Below are 20869 nucleotides of genomic sequence, written 5' to 3'. Positions count from 1 at the left end.
ATTTCTAAGTGTTAATATTTAATCAATTAGTTTAACATTCCAAACACTGAAATTGTTAGTGTTTCAATCTGAGCGTAATTTATTTTCGATATTTTACAATTTCAATTCAAATTTTACCTATTCCGTATATTTTGTGAGATTTTGATTTAGCCTCAATTTGAATAAATTTCGAAAGTAATACGTTCAACCAGAATGCACACGCTTTAGAGTGTCACCCGGTATAAATCCGTGCGTCTCACGGAGCTCACAAATATCACGCGTAGTATAGTAATACTACTAGTATATATAGATATTGTCGACCAATCAAAAATGTAAGACTGGTTCGCGGACCTTCTGCTAAGGCAGCGCGTCGACGCCGAGATAAAACTTGAACCATGAAAATCGGCTTATTGGCAATCTCCTTACCCATCTCTAATTTATGTATTTACATTCTGATCCAGTGGGGCACCCTGTGATTTCTATGAAATTGATACGAAAATAAAAGGGAAAAAAATACAAGAGCCCCTGTATTCAGACTGGATCGTTCGACGGTTTACGACTTTACTTTTAATGGCCGGTCCTTCGTGGAAACACAAAACTCACAATTCCTTCTTCGAATTGCTTGTGAAGGGAATTATTCTTGCACGAAGCTAAAACAGTCTTCAACCTTAAGTTCAAGTGCATAGTTCACTAGGATAACTAGAATGGTTCTCGAGTTCGATACTTGAGCTGACTGTATTCACAATGATAAAAGTCGACACGACAATATCAATAAAGAAATTACCGAATGATAATTCACTCAAAGCCTAGCATGGATCCTACCATAATTCTTATTTCAAGGAAATAAAAAAAAATTAAATTCAGAGAAAATGATAATTTCGTGTAAACTCACATGACAAGGAGAGTTATTCACGAAGTCGGCGATTCCTGTTGGTTAAGAAGCCGACTGATAGCACTGAATATAAAATACCAATTAATCAAGTCACCACAGACAGCCCATTCATTCACACATTAATTTCACTGTAATTTTGTAATAGGGTTGTCGGTTGAATTCAAAGAAGAACAAAAATCCATTCCGTCTCACATAACCTCGAAACAGTATCTGCACAATTACCTATTGTGCAGCGTCCTCACGTTTCATTCTACGGAACTTTGTCTCTTCTCTCTCTCTAAACGAATATATATTTTCTGCTTTAGGTAACGTATTTCACTGCACAAAGAATGGCCTAAGACTGAGTTACGAAGCTCCGGCAGAATGTGCTATGTGATAGTCACCGGTCGTAGCCTATTATGGACATTGTTGTCTTTGGCGGCATTAACGGCTGTTTTATCAGCCCTTATCACGCCGAGATGGCTGATAGGACCACCGACAACAAAACATACCAGTAAGTCGAATTATTAACCATTCTATCCATGCATCGATGCGTCAACTGTCATTACTAACCTTATTCTCGTACTTGTCCTCAGAAAATGGCACGGTACTCTACTCGCCTACGGTGGGAATATTTAATCGATGCACAAGACTCTACGGCAGGACACACTGTGCAAACTTCAACGCGGATGGCCTGGCGACAGACTCCAAAGTATTTCCCGAATGCTGGAAAGCAACTCTCTTCTTCCTGTCGTTGGGACTGGCCATTATGACAGTTACAGTTATGGCCGCGCTGCTTGGGTGTTGCGTGCAGAGCATCGGTCGAAAGAGTATCTTCAATCTGGCTGGAGTAGCACAGGCTATTGCCGGTAAGGATTCTTGCATAGGACGGCTGCTTAGTCAAATCTCTTATCAGTATTATTATATCGATTTACCTCGTACCTCGCCGTCGTAATAATACGGAGGATGTTGCGTCTAAGGGATGAGAAATTGAATGCTCATTCCTTATTTGGATATCAATGAAGTCTAGAGTTACCATTGGGAATGATATAACGATGTCGTTGATATTCACTGTGGATACTTTATTCATTTTGCCTTAGTTAGCTTGATATTTTTTTTTTACTTCATTCAGGTATCATTTATCTGCTTGGAATAATCTTATATGCCGCTGGATGGGGTGCAGAGAGAGTACGGAGAATGTGTGGAGTCGAATCAGATGCATTTTATCTCGCTGATTGCAGTCTTGGTATGATGAATTTAACCTCGCTCGTGACAGTTTGATCGCGCGTGTCAACCGTGATGATATTGTCGATTAATCATTTTGGATTTTTAGGTTGGGCCTTCTACAGTGCTGTGATTGGGGTGCTGTTGACTTTCGTGTGCGCGGTGCTGAGTGGGCAGGCTGAGAAATCCACAGCCAGTGATAAGGTCCAAGATAAGATGAACGAAGGGAAGACCTTAATTTGCCTTGCGTGAGGAAATCATTCAGAGGACTGTAAGGGAGAAGATTATTAATGAATGAAGAGGTGTCTGATGGGATGAGACATAGAGCTGAGACCAAATACTGAAATTACGAAGAGACATTTGGATGTTGTTTTAGTCATTGAAAATATTATTGATCAATGTGAATTTAATTTACATATACACTGTATATCAATCTGTTTTACCGTCGTGTCGGTAACAAGACATCAAATTAACTTTACCAACTGTACCGACTGAGTTTACCGACTGGAATCATATGTCGTGACCAATTGAGTTCAGCAGTCGAATTGAGTCAAGTAAAAAAAAGTCGTCGTCTAATTGAAATAGATATTTAGATGACGTTAAAAGTATCAGTTGATAGATATTGCAAACTGGTTTCTATTTTTCTAAGTAAAGGTGACGTCCTGTAAACTAGTGGACGTAATCATTTTTTCCCCTCATTTCACTATGTATTTCAAGAGATACTCGTGTTCGTAAAAGCAGCACAGTGTATATCTTAAGGCTTGCCCTTATTCGGTGTCATTACTGTGTACGAAAGTGCGTGTTATAATTGTTGTTATATAAAGATATTTATGCGTGAAATGATTTACTGTAACGTACGACCAATGATTGTTCATGTGGCGAATAAATAATACTTGCTAAAAAAGAATAATAGTCGATTTGCCGTTACTTAGTTTCAAGTCTCCACACTCGAGCAGGATTTTGGATGTTCTGAGGAAAATATTTTAAAGAAATGGACTTGGGTATTTTAAAGCGTGATTAAAATTGTCAGATATGTCACGCCAATCAAAAAATGTATTACAAATGTATCTTATCGTCTAGCTTACAAGGGAAAGGATCTTCGGGGCCATTTTAACGTAAGGTTCGTTCGTTTGTAATTTATAAATAAAAATTTCTGTACACCTTCAATAACGCATTATCCCACGCTTGACGTTATCTCGCGCTTCTGCAACTTGCGATTTTCTTTTTCGTAAATTTCATATAAACAATTCCAACAAGAGATATTTTGTGAGCGTTGAATTTTGAACTGGCATTAAAATGGCGTCCCCATGTCTCCGATTGATCGACAATCACGTAATCACAAGATCAAAATCAGCATAGCACCTTGACCGAGACGCGTGAGTAAAGAAACCAAAAAGAAATCCGTCTTATCGTTATCAAAGTTTTAAAAAATCAGCAACAACGTCACGTGCTCGCGCGCAAATATTTCTAAAAGAAAATCACGACTTTCCAGCTCGCCAGTCGTTACAAAATAATAAAAGAAAAGGAAGAACAGTGGGATGGCTGAATATAAATTACTACACTGAAACTCAGGACAGTCACTCTATGCGCGACAGTTTAAATAAAGTCAGACGATTCGTGCGAATGTGTATACAATCGATATGTTCGCCACTTACGTAATGAAAAAAAAAAAAAGTCAATTCTTCGCTCATACCACTCATACCTCTCAGCATTCTAATCATATTCTAACTTTCGCTGCAATATTTTTTTTTCACTCACACTATCACTCCGTATGTACAATTCAAAAAATATCGCCAATCTAAGTAAGTAATTACACACCGGAAACATAACCATAAAGATACATTTGCGAATGACTTCTATCCCACCGTTATACTAAAATTTCTTCATTCTTTTGGCTTTCGCTTGTTTCTTTTTCTCTTTTCATTTTTCTTAATCAACATCGTTTCTGCTTTGTCTTATTTGCCTTTATTTGATTTGGGTAAAAGAAAAGATACAATGCTCGACGAGCCGCGACTCATCCACATTTAGCGCCTCGCGAAATCGCAAAGGAATTATGTACAATCATTATAAAAAAAGTTGACATTTGTCATCAAATCGGTACCACCAGCGAGATAACAGTCAAGTGGATTTTCGAACGGACACATATGTATAAATAAGAAAGGCACTAATGAGGAATTCGTCGATGACTATCATGAATTCCTAAAGAAATCCTACTTCCAGACATAATCGAGTCATTGAAAACGAATTATTGTACAAAAAAAAGTAAGTAAATTACGACAATAATAATAGTAATAATAATAATAACATCCTATCCTCGCAACCAATGCGTTACATTCCTTCGGTTTCCTTGACTCTGTCGCACGCGATCATCATCAACACGTCGACGAGATTCTAAGCGATTTCGCAACGCTCGTAATCGCCGGTTACGAATAAATTTAACGAAAAAAAAAAAAAAAAAAAAAAAATTGAGAGATTTTGACCTTCCCCAAAAAAAGGATGTATAAAATTATGTGTAAAATTAACATGATTGAGTATTGATTAGGCATGTGTCATTTGGCGTAAGTTCTTCGATTATTATAACGTCATTATCATCGTCTAATGGTCACGGCTCGCATTGAGAGCTGGTAGCTCGTATCGCGTGATGATTATAAATAGAAAAAGAAAAGACGAATAAAAGTGAGAAATTATAAAAGAACGATGTCGGTGAACGAATGAAGAAAAAAAGACACGTGACCATCAAGGTGATGACCATCGAGACGACGGACAAGATAAAGTAGGTACGAGAAGCAGAAAAAGAAAAAACGATAAAACATACAGAGAAACGATCGACAGACGAGACTATTTAAAACTATGGACTATTTAAAATGTGCGACCAAGAGAGCGGAGATAAGAAAAAAAAAAGAAGGGTGATTCTCGTAGGAATGTCGTATCAGTCGAATTTTCAAAATGATCGGTTCGCACTGTAGCCTCGTGAAATCGTCAGGAATTTTGCAAACGATTAAAATTCAGGACGATTCTTTAACCACGTGGAAGAAGCATAAGGCTATCGTTACAACCATTATGGTTATCGTTAATCGTTATCAATACACGTCTTTAATTTCGTTCGTTCTTTCATACTTTTCTCTCGCTTGATTCTCTCCTAATACGATTTTAAATACGTCAGATACGCTTAGATCTTAGCGTTAGTTCAATGCGTTTTCAAGTAACGCGGTTATTGCTTAAAAAAAAAAAGAAAACAAGGTTTCAGCCGTGATTACTTCCATATTAGGGACTACATAACGCATCGCGCGACACGTGAAATACGCATTTCCAAAATATGATAAAAAAGAAAAGCACGTACGTGAATTCGAATCATGAATCAGCCTGATGAAATGTAAAATAGTAAATACAATCGACTGTGATTCAAAAGTGCTCGGGATGCTTTTCACGTGTCGCGCGAATAAGATGTGTGGATTATAATATTTATATATATATATAATATAGTAATAATATAATATAATATATAATAATAATAATAATAATAATAGGAATCTTTTTTTGCTTTTATCGTTAAATTGTAAGCGTTCGCCAGTTTCGTTCATTCGTCGATTTCTATACAAGTAGAAGAACAAGGAGAAGAAAAAACACTAGAAGGAGCACGTGCTTATGAATTTAACGGGACGAATCGATAAAAATATGGCCGATCTTGGACTCGAAAATGATTAAGAATTTGTATATATATACACAGGCGAACTCACGCGTCTGATTACGCAAAAGATATCACTGGTTCATTGTTAACGCTATTGTGTTACCTGTTGTCGTTCTTTTTGTTTTCATCGTAAAAGCTTAGAGCGTGCTAACGAGACAATTGGCGGTGACTTGTTTTAATGTAAAAAAAGATTTTGTTCGCAATCATTAAAAGTGTCTTTCCTCCGACTTCGTTTTTTAAATATTTTTTACATAATTAATTACGCGCGCGAATATATATATATGTATATGTATATAAATATAAGCTACTTCAATCATCAGGCTCGCGATGTAAAAAACAATTCAATAAAAAGCTACACATATCGATAGACGATCTTGTGATTGGTTATAAAAAATTTCTTATCTCTTAATTCATTATCTCGTATGGGCGCGCACGAGGAACACAATTACTTGGCTAAGAAAAAAAAAAAATATTTAAAAAAGACATTCGTAACAAACGCCACTGAGCAAATACGCGACGAGAACGAACGTAATATTTTGATTCTTTTTAATTTCTGCTTGACGCTTAATAATTTTATTTCCTCATTCTATAGCCTTTCGTATTTGCTCGGAATATCAACAAGTATAGTTATACGCATAGATTTGCGATAAATAACAATTTTTATATAGACAAATTAACGCTCAGCTTCTCGTCGCGTTTTCTTTGTATTAAATTGTCAAGTCTCGCTAACACGTAATACAGGTGAGATAAAAAAAAGGTGCGTTCGCAATAAATAGTTCAGTCGCAAATAAGAGTCACAGACGCAGGCTGTTTAAACGTATTAAGATTTTTTTTTTCGAAAATCGGAGCGCACTAATTGATCTTGCGAAGAATGAGGGTAGTAGTGCAATGTCTCATTTACTCATGGATCTGTTTGATCAAGGATCAATGACATGATCGAAGTGCAAAAGACGCGAGCGCCTCTCCATCACGAATTTCTCATTAAAATGTTCCCTTAGATTAAATCACAGAAGAAGAAGAAGAGCTATCAGTACCATTCGTTAAAGTCGAATCTTACTATCGTGGCGGAAGTGGCGGGTAAAGGAAAATATACGATTTCCACATATGCGTGCCAATATCCTATTACCTGCCATTGATCAGTGATCCGATGAGAGTTGAGAGAAAAATAAAGTAAACGATAAATTCTTCCCAGATAAATGGATGATCGATTAGTATAATTCGAATTACCCGCTCTCGAGAACGATCGTTTCCCGGGACAGTCTCGACGCGGCAGCATCGCCAATAATAAAGGAGCATCTAGTTACGTAACTGTCGCAAATTTAAATCCCGAACTTTCGCGAGCTACAGAAAACCAGTGACTGCAGCAAAACGAGTTGGACGATCGTTAGAAAATATTTTTTGTTTTCAAGAATTTTTCTTTTCTTTTTCATTCCTTTCTGGAAGTCAAAGTATAGGGAATTCTTTTCCCGGGAGGGGCGCAAGGGGGGGGGGTGGCTTCTCTCAAATAAATTAGTCATTACTTCCGTTTCTTACGACGTTTCCACTCTCCCTTAATCGTTAAGCTCTACCCTGAGACTGCACATACTTCTAAGCGAATTACGAGCGTGCGTTAAGGCTCATTTACAAGCGAAGGTTCTTCGGCCTGATGATAATGTCGCTCGACGTTACGTTTCCGGTGCGAATATCTCCACGGAATCTTCTGCCTTCTGCGCGCTCGTTCTCATCGCTCTTCTTCGTTCCTCGATCATTTGCCGTCGCGCCTGTTCGCGGGCTTCTCGTGCTTTCCGATTGGCTTCGCTGTTCGCCGTTGGCTTTACTTTGTGGGAGACGGCGACTCGACGCTTCGTTGCGTTGCCATTTTGTGGTGCTGAGGTAATTGCCTTCTTGTCTGGAATCACCTGAAAGAATGTCTGTTTTGAGTATCGTATTACAATTTTTCTTAATTTTAGGTTGGGCTACTACGGATTGATTATTCGTAAGGAAATGGTTTTGTACTTATTTGAATACTGGTTATCCTGTTTCTTGAATGACTCTTCGTTATTTCAAACGATACTAGGAACTTGCTTTTATGACAAATTTTATTTTCAAGGAAACAGTGAAATGAAAGCTTTGACCATTGGGAAGAGATTTTTTTTTTATTTTTACACAGGATCATGGATGACATTCAGAATGGTAGTGATTATTGGACGTGTACAGTTATTAATAATTAATCAGCGTAAATTTTGAAAGAGTCTGGTATCAAAAAAACAATATTTGCAGGGACTCATTTTTAGGAGCATTAATATAAGACTGAGAATACCATAGACGTATAAGTACAGTGACAAGCGACAAAGGATTCTGTTGCTCTTTAGAAAAGTGCAGGCGTGCCTTATCTTTATGAAAATTGTCTCCTCTGTTATCGAAGGGACCAATTTGACTTCAATGTTATCGAAGTCAAAATCGGCAGATTCTCCATTACCCAGATGGTGAACCTTCAATTCCGGTTGCTTCCTTCTAACAGGTAAATATTTATCATGCGTTTGGAACCCCTCAATCTTTCTAGCTAGTTCCATTGAATTTGAAACCTTTTGAATTCGAAGTTCGGAATTTTGTCTGGGAAATTTGAGCAAGAACGACGAGTCTGCGTGTAATGACTGAAAACTTGTTCGCGTTGGTAAATTAAGATTTATCAATGAAATCGTAGTTGGTGATCTCAAGCGTAGTTGCAGATTAATATTATTTTTTAACTTTGTATAAAATTCCATGTCATTTTTTCCATCCTCTTGTCTTTGTTCACGCGTACTCTTACTCGCACTTGAAATCTGTGAAATGACATCAGAGTCTAAACAACTCATTACGCTTGAGACTAATTGCTGCAATTCCTTTCCCTTGTCCGATAATTTTTGCACGTCAGATATACTAAAAATTTCGCTCTTTGATTTAGTCCGCGTATAACTGGCATCTCCGTAGGTAGGTGGTGCCAAGAAATATTCTACAGCAAAGTCGTAATCCTTTTTGGCGAAATCGTACCTCTTCATCTCTGTCGACTGATTCTTCGTTCTGGGTAAATTTGCATATGTATTTAAATCGTACAAATTTCTGCTCAACGTACGACGTAACGTCAAGTCGCCACGAGCACTTTCAGACCTTGAATTATTTCGAATGAATTTTCTTGAACAATTTTTGACTCTTCTTCTCAGATCTTCTTTACGCTTCTTGTCGTACTTCTTCATTCTATCCAATTTACTTGCTACGACAGTAGACGACACTGGTTCGCATCTTGTGATATTCTGCGACGAGTCGCCGTGAGTTGTGAAAGATTTTCGCGACACAGAAACAAAACACTTCGAGTTGTCTTGTGATTGAATCGATGAACTTGGTTCCAAAACTTTGTCCAACTTTCGAAAATCTTTTACTGGTAATTTTCTTTGGAGTCCTGTGCCTGATAGACTGGAATTTGAACTGCAAAATTGACTGGTCCAAGATGAATCCAAGTTTGACCAAACATCTGTAACCATGGAAAGTCTTGCTGATGAGGAGTCACTGTATTTTGAATCTTGATAATAACGTTTAACATTACCAAATGCTCTTTCTGTTTCATTTTGAAAAATTGCATTGTGCAAAGCCGCAGGAACTTTGTGACAAATATTTGATGTCGATTCAACATTTTTTTGTTCTGCTGTAACCGGTCTGCAAATATTTTTCATTTTCTTCCTTGTCTCATTGCTGACTTTGTTTAACTTATTACTACTGTCGTTCTTTGAATTTATGATAAATCGCTTGTTCTGCTTACACTGATAATTCTGATTAAATATATTAGTTATTATCCTTTTGAAATTACACTCCTTAGGAATGTTTCTTCGTACTGTCCTATGTACAATTTTAGACTTTTCGATACAACCTCTGTTCAATTTGCAAAGATTCATTGTATTCTTCAAACCACCTGTCGATACCTTTATTTCAGGTTTTACTATATTTCTGTTAGAAACAGATCCAGAATATGCGATGTGTCCTTCTGAGACAATAGAAGTTTTCAAAAATGAATTTTTTGAAGTGTCTCCCATAAACATGTTATTACTCTTCCTTTTGACATTGTACGATTTCAAATTTTTATTTTCAAGCTCCACAATTTCCTTCGATACTTTTGATTTTGCTATATTTCTATCTACATTGCTTTCATTGTGATAATCAAATTCTTGTAAATGAAATGTGGATTTTGTCCTTTTTAAAATTACTGAAGTTTTATTATTCGTAGCAAGTTCTGATTCTGTAATGTTCTTCATTGTAATCGTAGATTCGGTTCGACTGGATTTTACGTCATCAGAGAAAGTAACGTTGTGAGCTGATTTTCGATGTGTTTTCAAGCACGAACTTATGGAACGCGATCTGACTGTACTATGAGAAGTATGTTGATGCTTTTCCGATTTATTATATTCTTTTGTATACCGAGGACTTGCAGTTCTTGGTCGATTTGCCAATTTTTTACATTCGACATCCTTTTCAGAACTCACTTGCGGACTTCGTGATCTCACTTTCAATTTGTTTCCAGAAAATATTCGTTGAGGTTCTTCTCGATGAGGCCAATTCTCGTTAAAAATAGTTTTCTTTGACAAATTCATATACCCATTCGTCAATGGTACACAGCGCTCGGCCACGATATGATCATTTACCAAATTATCAAAGTGCGTATCCGGATTAGTACTTAGAAATTTGAGTGTTGATTGTATTTTGCTATGTTGTAATGTTGATTCCAGAGAATCGATAACTGCGGGTACGTTTCTACTTTGTAAAATATCCGATTTAGAGTCCACGATTGTGTTTCTATTTATTGATTTTTCATGAAATTTTGAGGTTTTACTTTTCGTTCTATATAATCTGCGCTCGTTACCTTCTTTCGATTTTTGAAATGTCAAAATATCGGAACTGGCAATCGGTATGGAGTGTCGATTAGTTTTTTCAATGATTTTCCGTCGATCCTTTATGATATTCTCAGCTTTGGGAGAAACGGAATCAGTGTTTTTAGTGGAGTTTATGCATTCTTGGTGATTTGAATTTTCAGACAAGTGTACGCCCGCTTCATTCGATTTTGGGAATTTGAGGACTTCGGCTTGGCTATCTTGAAAGGTATAATTTTCGATGGGATACTTGGGACTGTGATGGGATTTTTTTCGCAGACTTCGAGACTTCGGAAGATGACGTCTCGCGTCATTAATTGATTCTGCACATACCTCCTGCCACTGTGATTTCCGTAGCTTTTCGATTTGCTCGAACAGTTCGTTGACCTGGACCACCTGCAGCATCACCATGTCCCAGAATCCGGCCAAGTCTTCGTTAGTCGTTGGAAATTCTTCGCCTGGAACTTGATTCTGGAATTGAACAAAAAAAAAATAAGTAAAAAAACCAGACAGTAAATAAATTCAAAAAAGTATGAATACTGTAGGTTTGAAAAATACTTACAATATTCTTTTGACAGAGGCCTTCAAATTGCTGCATCTTTTGAGAAGCAAGTAGCCTGGCTTTGCCAGCGGCTGAGCGAAGCTTGCCTGCCGCCTCTTCCGGAAGCGTAGTAGGATCGCCACTGGCCAATTCAGCCTCCGCCGACACAGCTAACAAGATAAGTCTTTCCGTTTCCGCTTTGAGTAACTATAATAACGAAAATTGTACGACATAGATTACTAATGCCGAACTAATTACCGGTAAATCAAATTCCACGTACTTTTATAAAGTAATGGCCGTCCTTCTCTTCTTCAGCCGTTTCCGCTTCCTGAGCTTGTTTTGCTATGCTAGTCGAACTCGCGCTAGGTTCTAGAACTGGCAAGACCACTTCCGGCGCTGCGGGTTGCTGATCCGGAATACTCGTGACACTAGCACTCAGCTTCAGAGATTCATTTTCCAATACTTTGCTGCTCACGTCTGATCCACCCAATGTCTTTCCTTTCTGTTCTACTTTTCTAGAGGACGTTGTTACCCTATCGAATCAAAACGTATTAAAAATCTCATAAGAAGTGTCTTACAATAAAAATAAAAACGTTCCAAAGACAAAGTCACAACAAACATACCTTTGCAATGGCTTTATTATCTGCTCCGAACCATCCGTAGGTTTTCTAGGACTGACAACAGGAAGTTGCGCCCGGAACTCGGGTCGCAGATGTCTTAGCACCGGCAAATTCTTAAGGGATTCTTCGGTATTGGCATTATCCGTAGTAGAATCGTTGTTGTTGCTAGACTTATTGAAGCTGTTATTGCTGCTATTGAGCTGATTGGAACGTTTAAAGAAGAAACCCTGAGCCAGTGCTCCTGGTCCATAGAGCCGTTCCACTCGTTGCTGAATGAAAGATTTCTCGCTACTCGAGGATGAGTTTATCGTTTGATTCTCAATCTCTATCGACGAACCATTCGTGACACTGGTCTCGCTGAACGAGACGTTCGATACTGCCAAGGAGAAAAGTAAATAATCAAAATAAAGTAAAAACAGGTTTAAGTAAATCGTCAAGAGCAAACATATATATCAGAACGTAGGCTGACTCACTTAGTAGACCAGACCTCAATGCTTACCATTAACGGCAGTGGACTTTGGCGATGAGCCGGAGAAACTCGATGAGAATGATTTGCTATGCTGATTATAAGTAACCACCTGTATCATTCCAGGACTTCTCCTAATGGGTGAACTTCCCCTTATGGGACTGATATCCGGGAAGGTACTATGTAACGCCACACCCTTATCAACCTCCGAATAACCCTGACAGACGTTCATGGAACTTCGGTTCTCAACAAAGCTCTCAATCTTGCACTCCTCCTTGACACCGTTCGAGAAGCCATTCTGACGGTCCATGGCGAGAGGCGAGATTGATTGGCTCTTGGGCGGATACGGATGCGCCGGTAGGTTAAGGTTCTCGCTGGACCTGATAAGACAAAAAAAAGCAAAAAGTCAAAAATCATCATCAACCCACAATCTTCGTTCCAAGTTATTTTCAAACGAAAAAAAAGCTCACCTGAAACCAGCAGGACTCGTATCCCTGGTGATCAATCTGGTCCCAGGACTACTGTCTCTGGATCTGAATCCCTCGCGCAGCTTGCTGTCGTACCTGGTGATACCAGAGTATCCGCTGATGCTACAAGCCAGACCCAAGTAACTCGGTTTCTTGGCTGTCAGCTGATCAAGCTCAGGACTGTCCTCATGGCCATTGCTAACGTTTAGATTCTCGCTGTCTGCCAGGCGTTGCTGCTTCTCTGGTATCGTCTCACTGCTGCCGTTAGGTATGACTTCCGGGGACGGTGTGGGCTCACCGTTGCACGAGAGGTTCAGGCTGTGCAGAGTCTTCTCGGATACGGAGCCTACTGTGGTCTCTGTAAAATAAAGAAAAGAGCATGGCGCCTCTGATGCGTCACCGGGAGACTCCGTGGCAATTCCCGCGAGTTACAAACCCGTAAACTCCACGTTAAACCGTCTATGTGGGCTTTGCGAACCGGTTTACGTATTAACCACCGTCGAAGCGACCAGAATCCTTCCGGAGTCCGGATGTCCATTCGAGGAATTCTGGACCCGTGTAAGATTTCAACCACGACCACAAGACCTCCCCATACGGATAACCGACTGACAATACACAATTCCCCTCTTGGCAAACAAACTTTCACAAACTTCCCCCCGCCGAGCTAGATCCCCAACTTTCTCGTTATCAACTCTTATCAGCACTCGCTGCTTCCGTCTATTGACTTCCCATCAGAATCTTAAACCCATTAACCCACTATTTCAGATATTCAACTCTCGTGAAACCCATAAAACTGATGATCAGGAATTTTCAACAACAACATGCACCCCTATACACCCATCCGTTTTCTTACTCCCTAACAGAGTCCCACCTGGCTCTATCCACACGTCGATTCGCTGCAATTCACTCGCAGCGACTCTTTAGATTTTCGACTCGCGCCTGTGCCATGCAACGACACAATAATAGACTGGAACCACGTCTCGACTAGCTGCTCGCGCAAAAGAGACCAAAGCCGAGGCTCTTCTTGGCACGAAGATCGTGAAAAAAAACTCTAGCTACCTAATCTCGGTGTACGCGGGCTAATTTCGAAAGGCATTTTCACAGAGGAGTAAAATAAAAATAAATAAAAACATACACCCTGACCAATTCCAAAGTAACAAGAGCAACAGCATGGACTAGGTCTAAAGGTGGATTTCCATTCGAGCAACCTTGAACGTAAAAATTTCAAAAGTGATGGACCATGATCATCGTGTCTTTGAACTCTCTCTATGCGAGAGGTAAGGATAACGAGACTGTTCTTGAAAGAACATCAATTACTGGTTTACAATTTTTTTTTTTCCCCACGACAACTGACAGAAGGCAGAATTAATTTTTGAATGAAATGGACTTTGTCTAGTGAACGTATCCATACTTTTTTCTCCTTCTTTTTTCTTATGTCCAACGTATTTCCATTACGCAATTCCTAATCGTCAAATCCTGCACCTACAGGGGCAACGGACTTGTGACTCGTAAGACCCAGTCTTGATGATACAAAATGAATATGCAATGAAGCTGCCGGCTTTGCACGACGAACAAACCCAACTGGACTTCGATGAAGCAACAGCCATTAACGTGAATATAAGTCTGACAACCAATAGCATTGTCCTAACCTAACTTAACGCTACGACACTCGTCTGGTACGCAACAGTTAAAACTACATTTTAAACAGTTTCGTCCTCGAATTCAATTCCCAGCGCGTCGCCACGTGACGATGGCGTCGCAGTAGCAATAAGTCCAACTGTCGCCAAGTCGGAGAATAATTTTCATAAACCGTCAAACTCACGATATCGCTACACAGACCCAATGGGTATTAACACGGGGATCAGTTTGCCTTCGGCGATCAATGTACGTTTGAACGTCAACGACTTGCAGCGACGTGGAATTGAAGTAAATGGGTCAGTGGCGTAACCACGCGTTATTCTTCAATGTCGAACTAAAATACAGTCGGCTTCCGCCCACGTGACCAATATTCATACAGTAGGCGTCAAGGTAAGTCAACTGTCACGAAATAACCGTCTGTCGTTAGGTTGCGTTCGAGTTGAAAAGAATTGAGTGTATGAAAAAAAATTTGAAAAAAAAACCAAATATCGCCGATAGCAAACAGTCCAATATTCCGTAGGATTATCCACTCCTCCGTCACCCAAATACTGGGCCCAACCTGATCGGTCGGATGCGGATCGGTCGACGTCCAGGCTGCAACTGCCGATGCTCTCCTGGCTGGTCATGTTGGGATGTTTCGTTGTTGTACTTGGATCGGGATCCAACCGATGATAATTCAGGGGTTGCACGGCCAACGAGAGTGGCCTCAGACGTAACGTAGTCCTGTGGTTCGTGCTGCCACCGCCAGGGACCACCGCTACCGCGGAATTTCCGTTATCCTCCAGACCCGCCACCTCGCTGCGAACGCCGTTTCCACTACGGCGATCCTCGTTCCCGCGATCCTCGTGCACACTGCCAGTTTCATTGGAATTGTTCCCACCTTCATTGTATATTATACACGGACTGGCATCGTCTGATATACTATATATACCCATATACAATATGGGTATATATAAAGATATAAGCACAACTCAACTCATGCACCAGTCCTGGGACGAATGACTCGTCCAATACGATCATTCCTACTATAGATCCTGATCGATCGATCTATCCTCGATCGATTCGTGGTGAAAGCACCGTTGCGAAAGACATTACAGGTTACCGATGTCCAGGTATAGTCTTTGCCGATCGGTTTGGACGAGCTGAGAATATACGATTTAGGTGCATCGGATATTCGTGTTAATACGAAAAATTTCACTCGATGATTTTAATTATTTGTATACAAATTTTTTTTTATAAATAATAAGGTATATCTCGTAACTCAAATTTTGATATATCCTTAAAGACTGATTTAAAAAAAATTTAGTTATGCAATTTACATTGCGATAATTGCCACTGAAAAGGTAACTCAGCGTTACGTGTACACGTAACGGGTAATGACCGTAATAATAATAGTGACTGACTCGCGAATCAACGAGTAAAAATTGAATTCGTTTCAACGATAACAAGAATAGCATTGATTTCAATGGTACGTGCTGAATTTACGTGTATGGTACATTTAAAAGTGCACGGATACAATAAATACACAAAGGACTTAGCACTATTGCGCAATGCAATTAACAGGCCTGATGCTTACACACTTCACACTATTAATTACAGATTAATACAAGGCAACGAAAAGTCTTTGTCGTTACATCCTTCGCGTGTGGATACATTCAAGTTGGATACTACGGATACAGCCGCAACAAGACCAGTGCATAACATTAAGCGAAGGGTGCAAAAGAGACACAGCAGGTCAAATATACATGGGTGCCACGTGCAGCTTGAAAGATTGAATGAGTGACGTGTACGTTAACAGTAAACAAAGCTACGAGTGCACGTTCCAATTTTTGTACGTAGAAAAATCTTAGGAGTTTTCAATGCATCTCTCGAAATTCAAACGCGGACATTAATTCGTTATCTCATATACACTTCTCGAGTGGAAAATATTACACTATCGTCTCTCGAGAGTACTGAACATACGAATGCATTGGAGCGCCACGCGGCAGTTTACTGAACTAGATGCATTATGGGAAACGGTCACGTGACTCGGCGACACTACGACAATTCTGTTGAATATTAACGTTCACTGCGTCTCGAATATACGACGCTAATATCTACAGATACAATTTACGCCTGTACTGTAGCTCGTGCTGTTTATATATATCGGGTGAGGAGCAGAGTGCCAAGAGACAAGGGGTTATAGTGTAACAATGAAAATCTGACATAACCGTAATGACAGTCCTACGCACGCGTTGCCTTGCGCTCGGATAATGGCTGTATATAATTAAAGAATCGTTCTCGATCGACATGTAGATCGTCATAACAGAAATAAGCATTAAGTGCAGAATCCGCGTGAACGAGGTAAAATCGTTAGTGTACGAGTATACGCAATTCCAATCAAAACATAAAAATAAATGTGGATACCCTTAAAAGAGTCTGTTGACATACCTTCGTCGCCAATGTTTCCAGAGTAGGAATCTCGAGACATTCTTTTTGCCTGCCGCATTGACCGTGTACGTTCCACTCTCAATTTTAAGGGGCATCCTCATAGGACACAGCGCGCGCTCGACGAAAGCGCGCGTCACTTTGAATTCCGTACGACTCGCGTGTACCGCGACGACTGCCGTAGCATCGGATCGATATATCGATCGAAGAGGGGATAGGGGAGGCTGACCGAGAGTGTCTTGCGTGGTTGTACGCGGGCAAAGCACGTGAATATTATAAAAGCAGATAGAAGTGACTATTTTTACATATGACTGGCAGCATCGCGAAAAATCGTCCTTTGTCGTAGGTAAACGTTTGTTTTCTATATTAATAGACCTCAAAATAATCGTTGCTCGTGAGAACTCATTCCACGCGAAAATTTGGGCTATTATGACTCATTGCATATAACTGATTGGCGCAAGTGTGTATAGTCGATAGCCAAGCGGATATATGAAAAGTCAAAAATGGCTTGGTCGAAATATTTTCTCTAGACACCATGAGTCATTTTAAGCAAACTTTACGTTTTGAGACTCGTGAATCGCGTCAACGGCCTCAAGGCGGTTATTCACGTGACGATTAATTAGCGAGAAATTATTTAATGAGTACTCAAGGATGATTTCACACCAATATTCAATATACTACCGACCGATACACAGTATTTGGATAAACTTCAAATACGTTTGTTTACACGAAAAATGTGCCATTTCACATTATAAATTGAAATACTTTAGAATATCGATCGATTCGTGCGTTCGATCCACGTGATAAAAATTTAAAATATCCTCGCGAACGTTTCCCTCGCAGTACCGCGGATCGTCCGCGTCTCGTCGTGGTTCGAACTGGTTAACGAAACAAGGTTGGTGCGCATGCGCACCGTTCGATTCTCGCGAATCAATGGTAAAATGAAATAGTGCTGAACGATATAATCGGGGGAATCCCCGTTTCGATCCTAGGACGGATTCTCTCGGTTGGCTTTTTATTATCAGTCAACGAATTCCCCGTAGCGAATGGTGCACGTTGCTGGGATGACTGGTTGCCGAAGACTGGTGGCATGGCATTTGAGAGCATTCCCATCTCATCTCTTGACTCTCCCACCGAAATTCAATGTATATACGAGTGACTGTTAGACTGTGTGCAACGTATGTATTTCTCATTCCGTCCCTCCTCCAGTCCCTTTCCCCTTGTCCTCATCGGAGTTCACAGTGGATATTTTAAGAACACTCAAAAAACCATGGTGCTGGGACCGACTATCCGACGGTACTTCCAAAGACGATAGTATGCGCCTATAGGACGCTCTTCCCACTAAGAATGACTCTGATGTGACAGATACGTACTTTGGTTTTGATTTCACGTTCGTGCGAGCGCAAAAACCTCACTTAACCGCTTTGACAGAGGTTAACACTCGCGGTGCTTTTTACGGGCCGTTAAGATGCGCCCATTTTTATGGGTTCACTTCGGTCCTACAGTCGGAATGCTCCTTTGACGAAGATATTGTGCCGGTAGCCAACTAGTAGGACATCGAAGTTATTACGAGGAAGGAAAAGGGCGATACGATTCTTACGTCACGTTCTTGCACACGTGGAATTGTCAAATTAAGAAAGCACAGTCCAACCGCGTGGTGCATTGTGGGTAGTTGACTGAGAGACACGGATCAAGTTATAAAATCCGCGTTGTCCCTTGCGAAACTGACAGTTGTTAAAGCGTACCTTCTTTTTGAGGTTATATTTTCAATTTCATTAAAACGCACAGCCAAAGCTAACGCCTATGGAATGATTGTCCTGGCACGTGTCGCTCGACGCTTTTCACTTAATTTTTCGTTTCCAAAGGGGCTCGTCAGGGGCGCTGCGAGCACTCGCTGACATGGCCATGGGTGTTAAGGCTAAACGAACCAAGAACCCCCCATAGAACGCTCCCTTTGCTCCTGCTATCTGGCACCAAGATTCTGTCAGTTTCAATTACGTTAACGGCAGCCAAACGAACCTATTCCGTATGCACTTGGGTATACCCGAAATAGAATAATAGCCGGAGAGTGTTTCCCCGGTATCTTCTGTCCGTGGAATGTCCTCCATATTTTTCACTCTATGCGTTTAGACTCTTATTTCTCTCTCTCTCTTGACTTATCTCCCGCGGAAATAGCCTCGCTGCGGAATAGCAAGAACGACGGAATCGAGTTAACGTGAATTGGATAAATTTTCATTAAGTATAAGAATGTAGCTGAGAATGCTCATGGGGATGCCGAGAAGTAAATATAATCAGAGCTCCGTCGCATGACTGGCAGGGAATAAGTCGAGGCCGTCTGAGAATGCAGAAAACGCTACGAATTCAAATGCAGTACGGACGATGTTGCTACCGAATGTACTTTCTGGCCACTTCGCGTTAGCCTTAACGCCCACGCTGAGACTAAGCGCCTTGTACGTTCCCACCTTTCGCCCAAACAATTAAGGCGAGCGCACAATCTTCTGCGATAGATCGCAGGCGACGGCATCAATCTTGCTGGAATATTAATCACGTGCAATTTATTACAGTCGAGAGACAACAGAGACAGCTAGAGACTTACACGTGCATCGTAGAAGTGCCCATAACGATTGTACGCTAGATGTACACTGACAACCAAAAGTATACCCTTACGGAACAGCGTAACATAGATACGAAGAAAAAGAATACATGATTTCATAATAAATTCTCCAATTAACATTTTCATGTAAATAATCATCTACGACCCAATAGTTTGCAATCCGACGCGCGAGCGACGAGCCGTGTAAAGGTGACTTGAAGAATTTGCATATTTAAATCCTGCTGACTAAATCCTACGGAAAGGTCCTTCGCGTCTGAAACATCCTGTACCCGTACAAAGCCCTAGGGTCAAACGAGTGTAGAGTGTTGTTAACCATCAAGGCGCATTTTCATATTTCTTAAATTCCATCAAACAAATTTTAGAAAACTGATAGAAACGCTGCATATAAAACTAGCGAATCAAGTGATTCCAGCATTTATCACAGACCCAGAATTATCAATGGACTTTTTCCAAGCGGTACGGTGCGTCAGTCGATGAAGAAACTGCCTGGCGATTCTCTCACGAGATATGGACAATGCGGTAGGAATCAGTCCGTGAAACCGGCCGGATACCGTTTTCACAGCTTAGGAAGGTCGAGCGATCGATTGGCACTAGACTTCAGACCAGCCTATACGTACTCTGCTGAAGGAGTATCAAACTATGCATAGAATAAATATTAATGTCCAACGTGAACAGACGTAGACCCGGTCTGAATTTTCTGATTAGCGTGCAAGATGAAAAAATTTGCACAGCATCCACTTGCAGATACATCAATTCTACTAGAGTCGTTGTGCCAGGTTTCGCGTTACGAAATGGACAGTGTGAATCGAGGAGCAGCCTCTTAAAATAGAGAGTCGTCCAACGGCGCCATGGTTTAAATACCTCAATACTGAGGTATACCTACGCCCTGCGCAAAGAAACAATAATTAGCAAAGAAATTGGCATCGATTAACAAAAAAAAAAGGTTCTTCGATCGAACAAACAAAAAGTCACTCACGAAAAAAGTCATATCTCAGATCCATTAAAAGAAACGAGTCCATCGAGATCGATCCTCCCAATGGCAGAATTCTGGTATCAACGGATACTGAAAACGTCGAATAACAAATACAGTAAAAAATCTTACTACGTTATTCGGCGATAAATCTACCCAAAGCTTCCATCGCAAAGTACCTTTACATTGGCGAGGACTCACTGACGTTTCTTCCAGAATAGGACGTGTCTGGGTAGCACGTAAGCGCATAGGGGTAAGTGACACCGTGCTGCCTCCTAGCTTTCTATATATAAACCCAAATAAACCATTCTGACTTTTGAACTCTAGTCTCAGACGTACCACGGTTTCGCTCCATCGTCTACGTGGACCACTTCCCATCATCCTCCTCGGTCCAGCCTCCCCTAAGAGACTCTTCCTGAATCTGACTAAGCGACAGGTCCCCCTATTACCCATATACAGCGACAAGGCAAGCTTAATAAATCTTAGAGTT

At 40.4% G+C, this 20869-nt stretch overlaps 2 protein-coding genes across 5 annotated transcripts in view; one reads left to right on the top strand and one right to left on the bottom strand.

Annotated features, from left to right (window-relative positions):
- Nucleotides 1-757: 757 nt before the first annotated feature.
- LOC107274084 (LHFPL tetraspan subfamily member 2 protein) lies at nucleotides 758-3241 on the top strand. The gene is made up of 4 exons (XM_015752842.2): nucleotides 758-1364; nucleotides 1447-1719; nucleotides 1983-2096; nucleotides 2184-3241. Exons 1-4 carry the CDS (start codon nucleotides 1235-1237, stop codon nucleotides 2324-2326), a joined length of 660 nt encoding a protein of 219 aa, XP_015608328.1. The 5' UTR covers nucleotides 758-1234; the 3' UTR covers nucleotides 2327-3241.
- Nucleotides 3110-20869, bottom strand: part of LOC107274080 — a 31212-nt gene continuing 13452 nt past the window's right edge. For all 4 annotated transcript variants that reach the window (XM_015752831.2, XM_015752832.2, XM_015752833.2 and 1 more), the window contains 8 exons: nucleotides 14928-15220; nucleotides 12734-13088; nucleotides 12297-12643; nucleotides 11801-12173; nucleotides 11458-11710; nucleotides 11199-11384; nucleotides 10970-11107; nucleotides 3110-7660 (listed from right to left, as the gene is read on the bottom strand). In XM_015752831.2, coding sequence (XP_015608317.1) covers nucleotides 7427-7660; nucleotides 10970-11107; nucleotides 11199-11384; nucleotides 11458-11710; nucleotides 11801-12173; nucleotides 12297-12643; nucleotides 12734-13088; nucleotides 14928-15220 — 2179 coding nt within the window. In that variant the 3' untranslated portion in view covers nucleotides 3110-7426. The remainder of the gene's footprint in view (nucleotides 7661-10969; nucleotides 11108-11198; nucleotides 11385-11457; nucleotides 11711-11800; nucleotides 12174-12296; nucleotides 12644-12733; nucleotides 13089-14927; nucleotides 15221-20869) is intronic.

This window comes from Cephus cinctus, unplaced genomic scaffold (genome assembly GCF_000341935.2).
Source record: "Cephus cinctus unplaced genomic scaffold, Ccin1 Ccin1_scaffold2234, whole genome shotgun sequence".
Lineage (NCBI taxonomy): Eukaryota > Metazoa > Arthropoda > Insecta > Hymenoptera > Cephidae > Cephus > Cephus cinctus.
The sequence above is the reverse complement of the archived record's forward strand: the minus strand, read 5'-3'. Positions and strand labels throughout refer to the sequence as shown.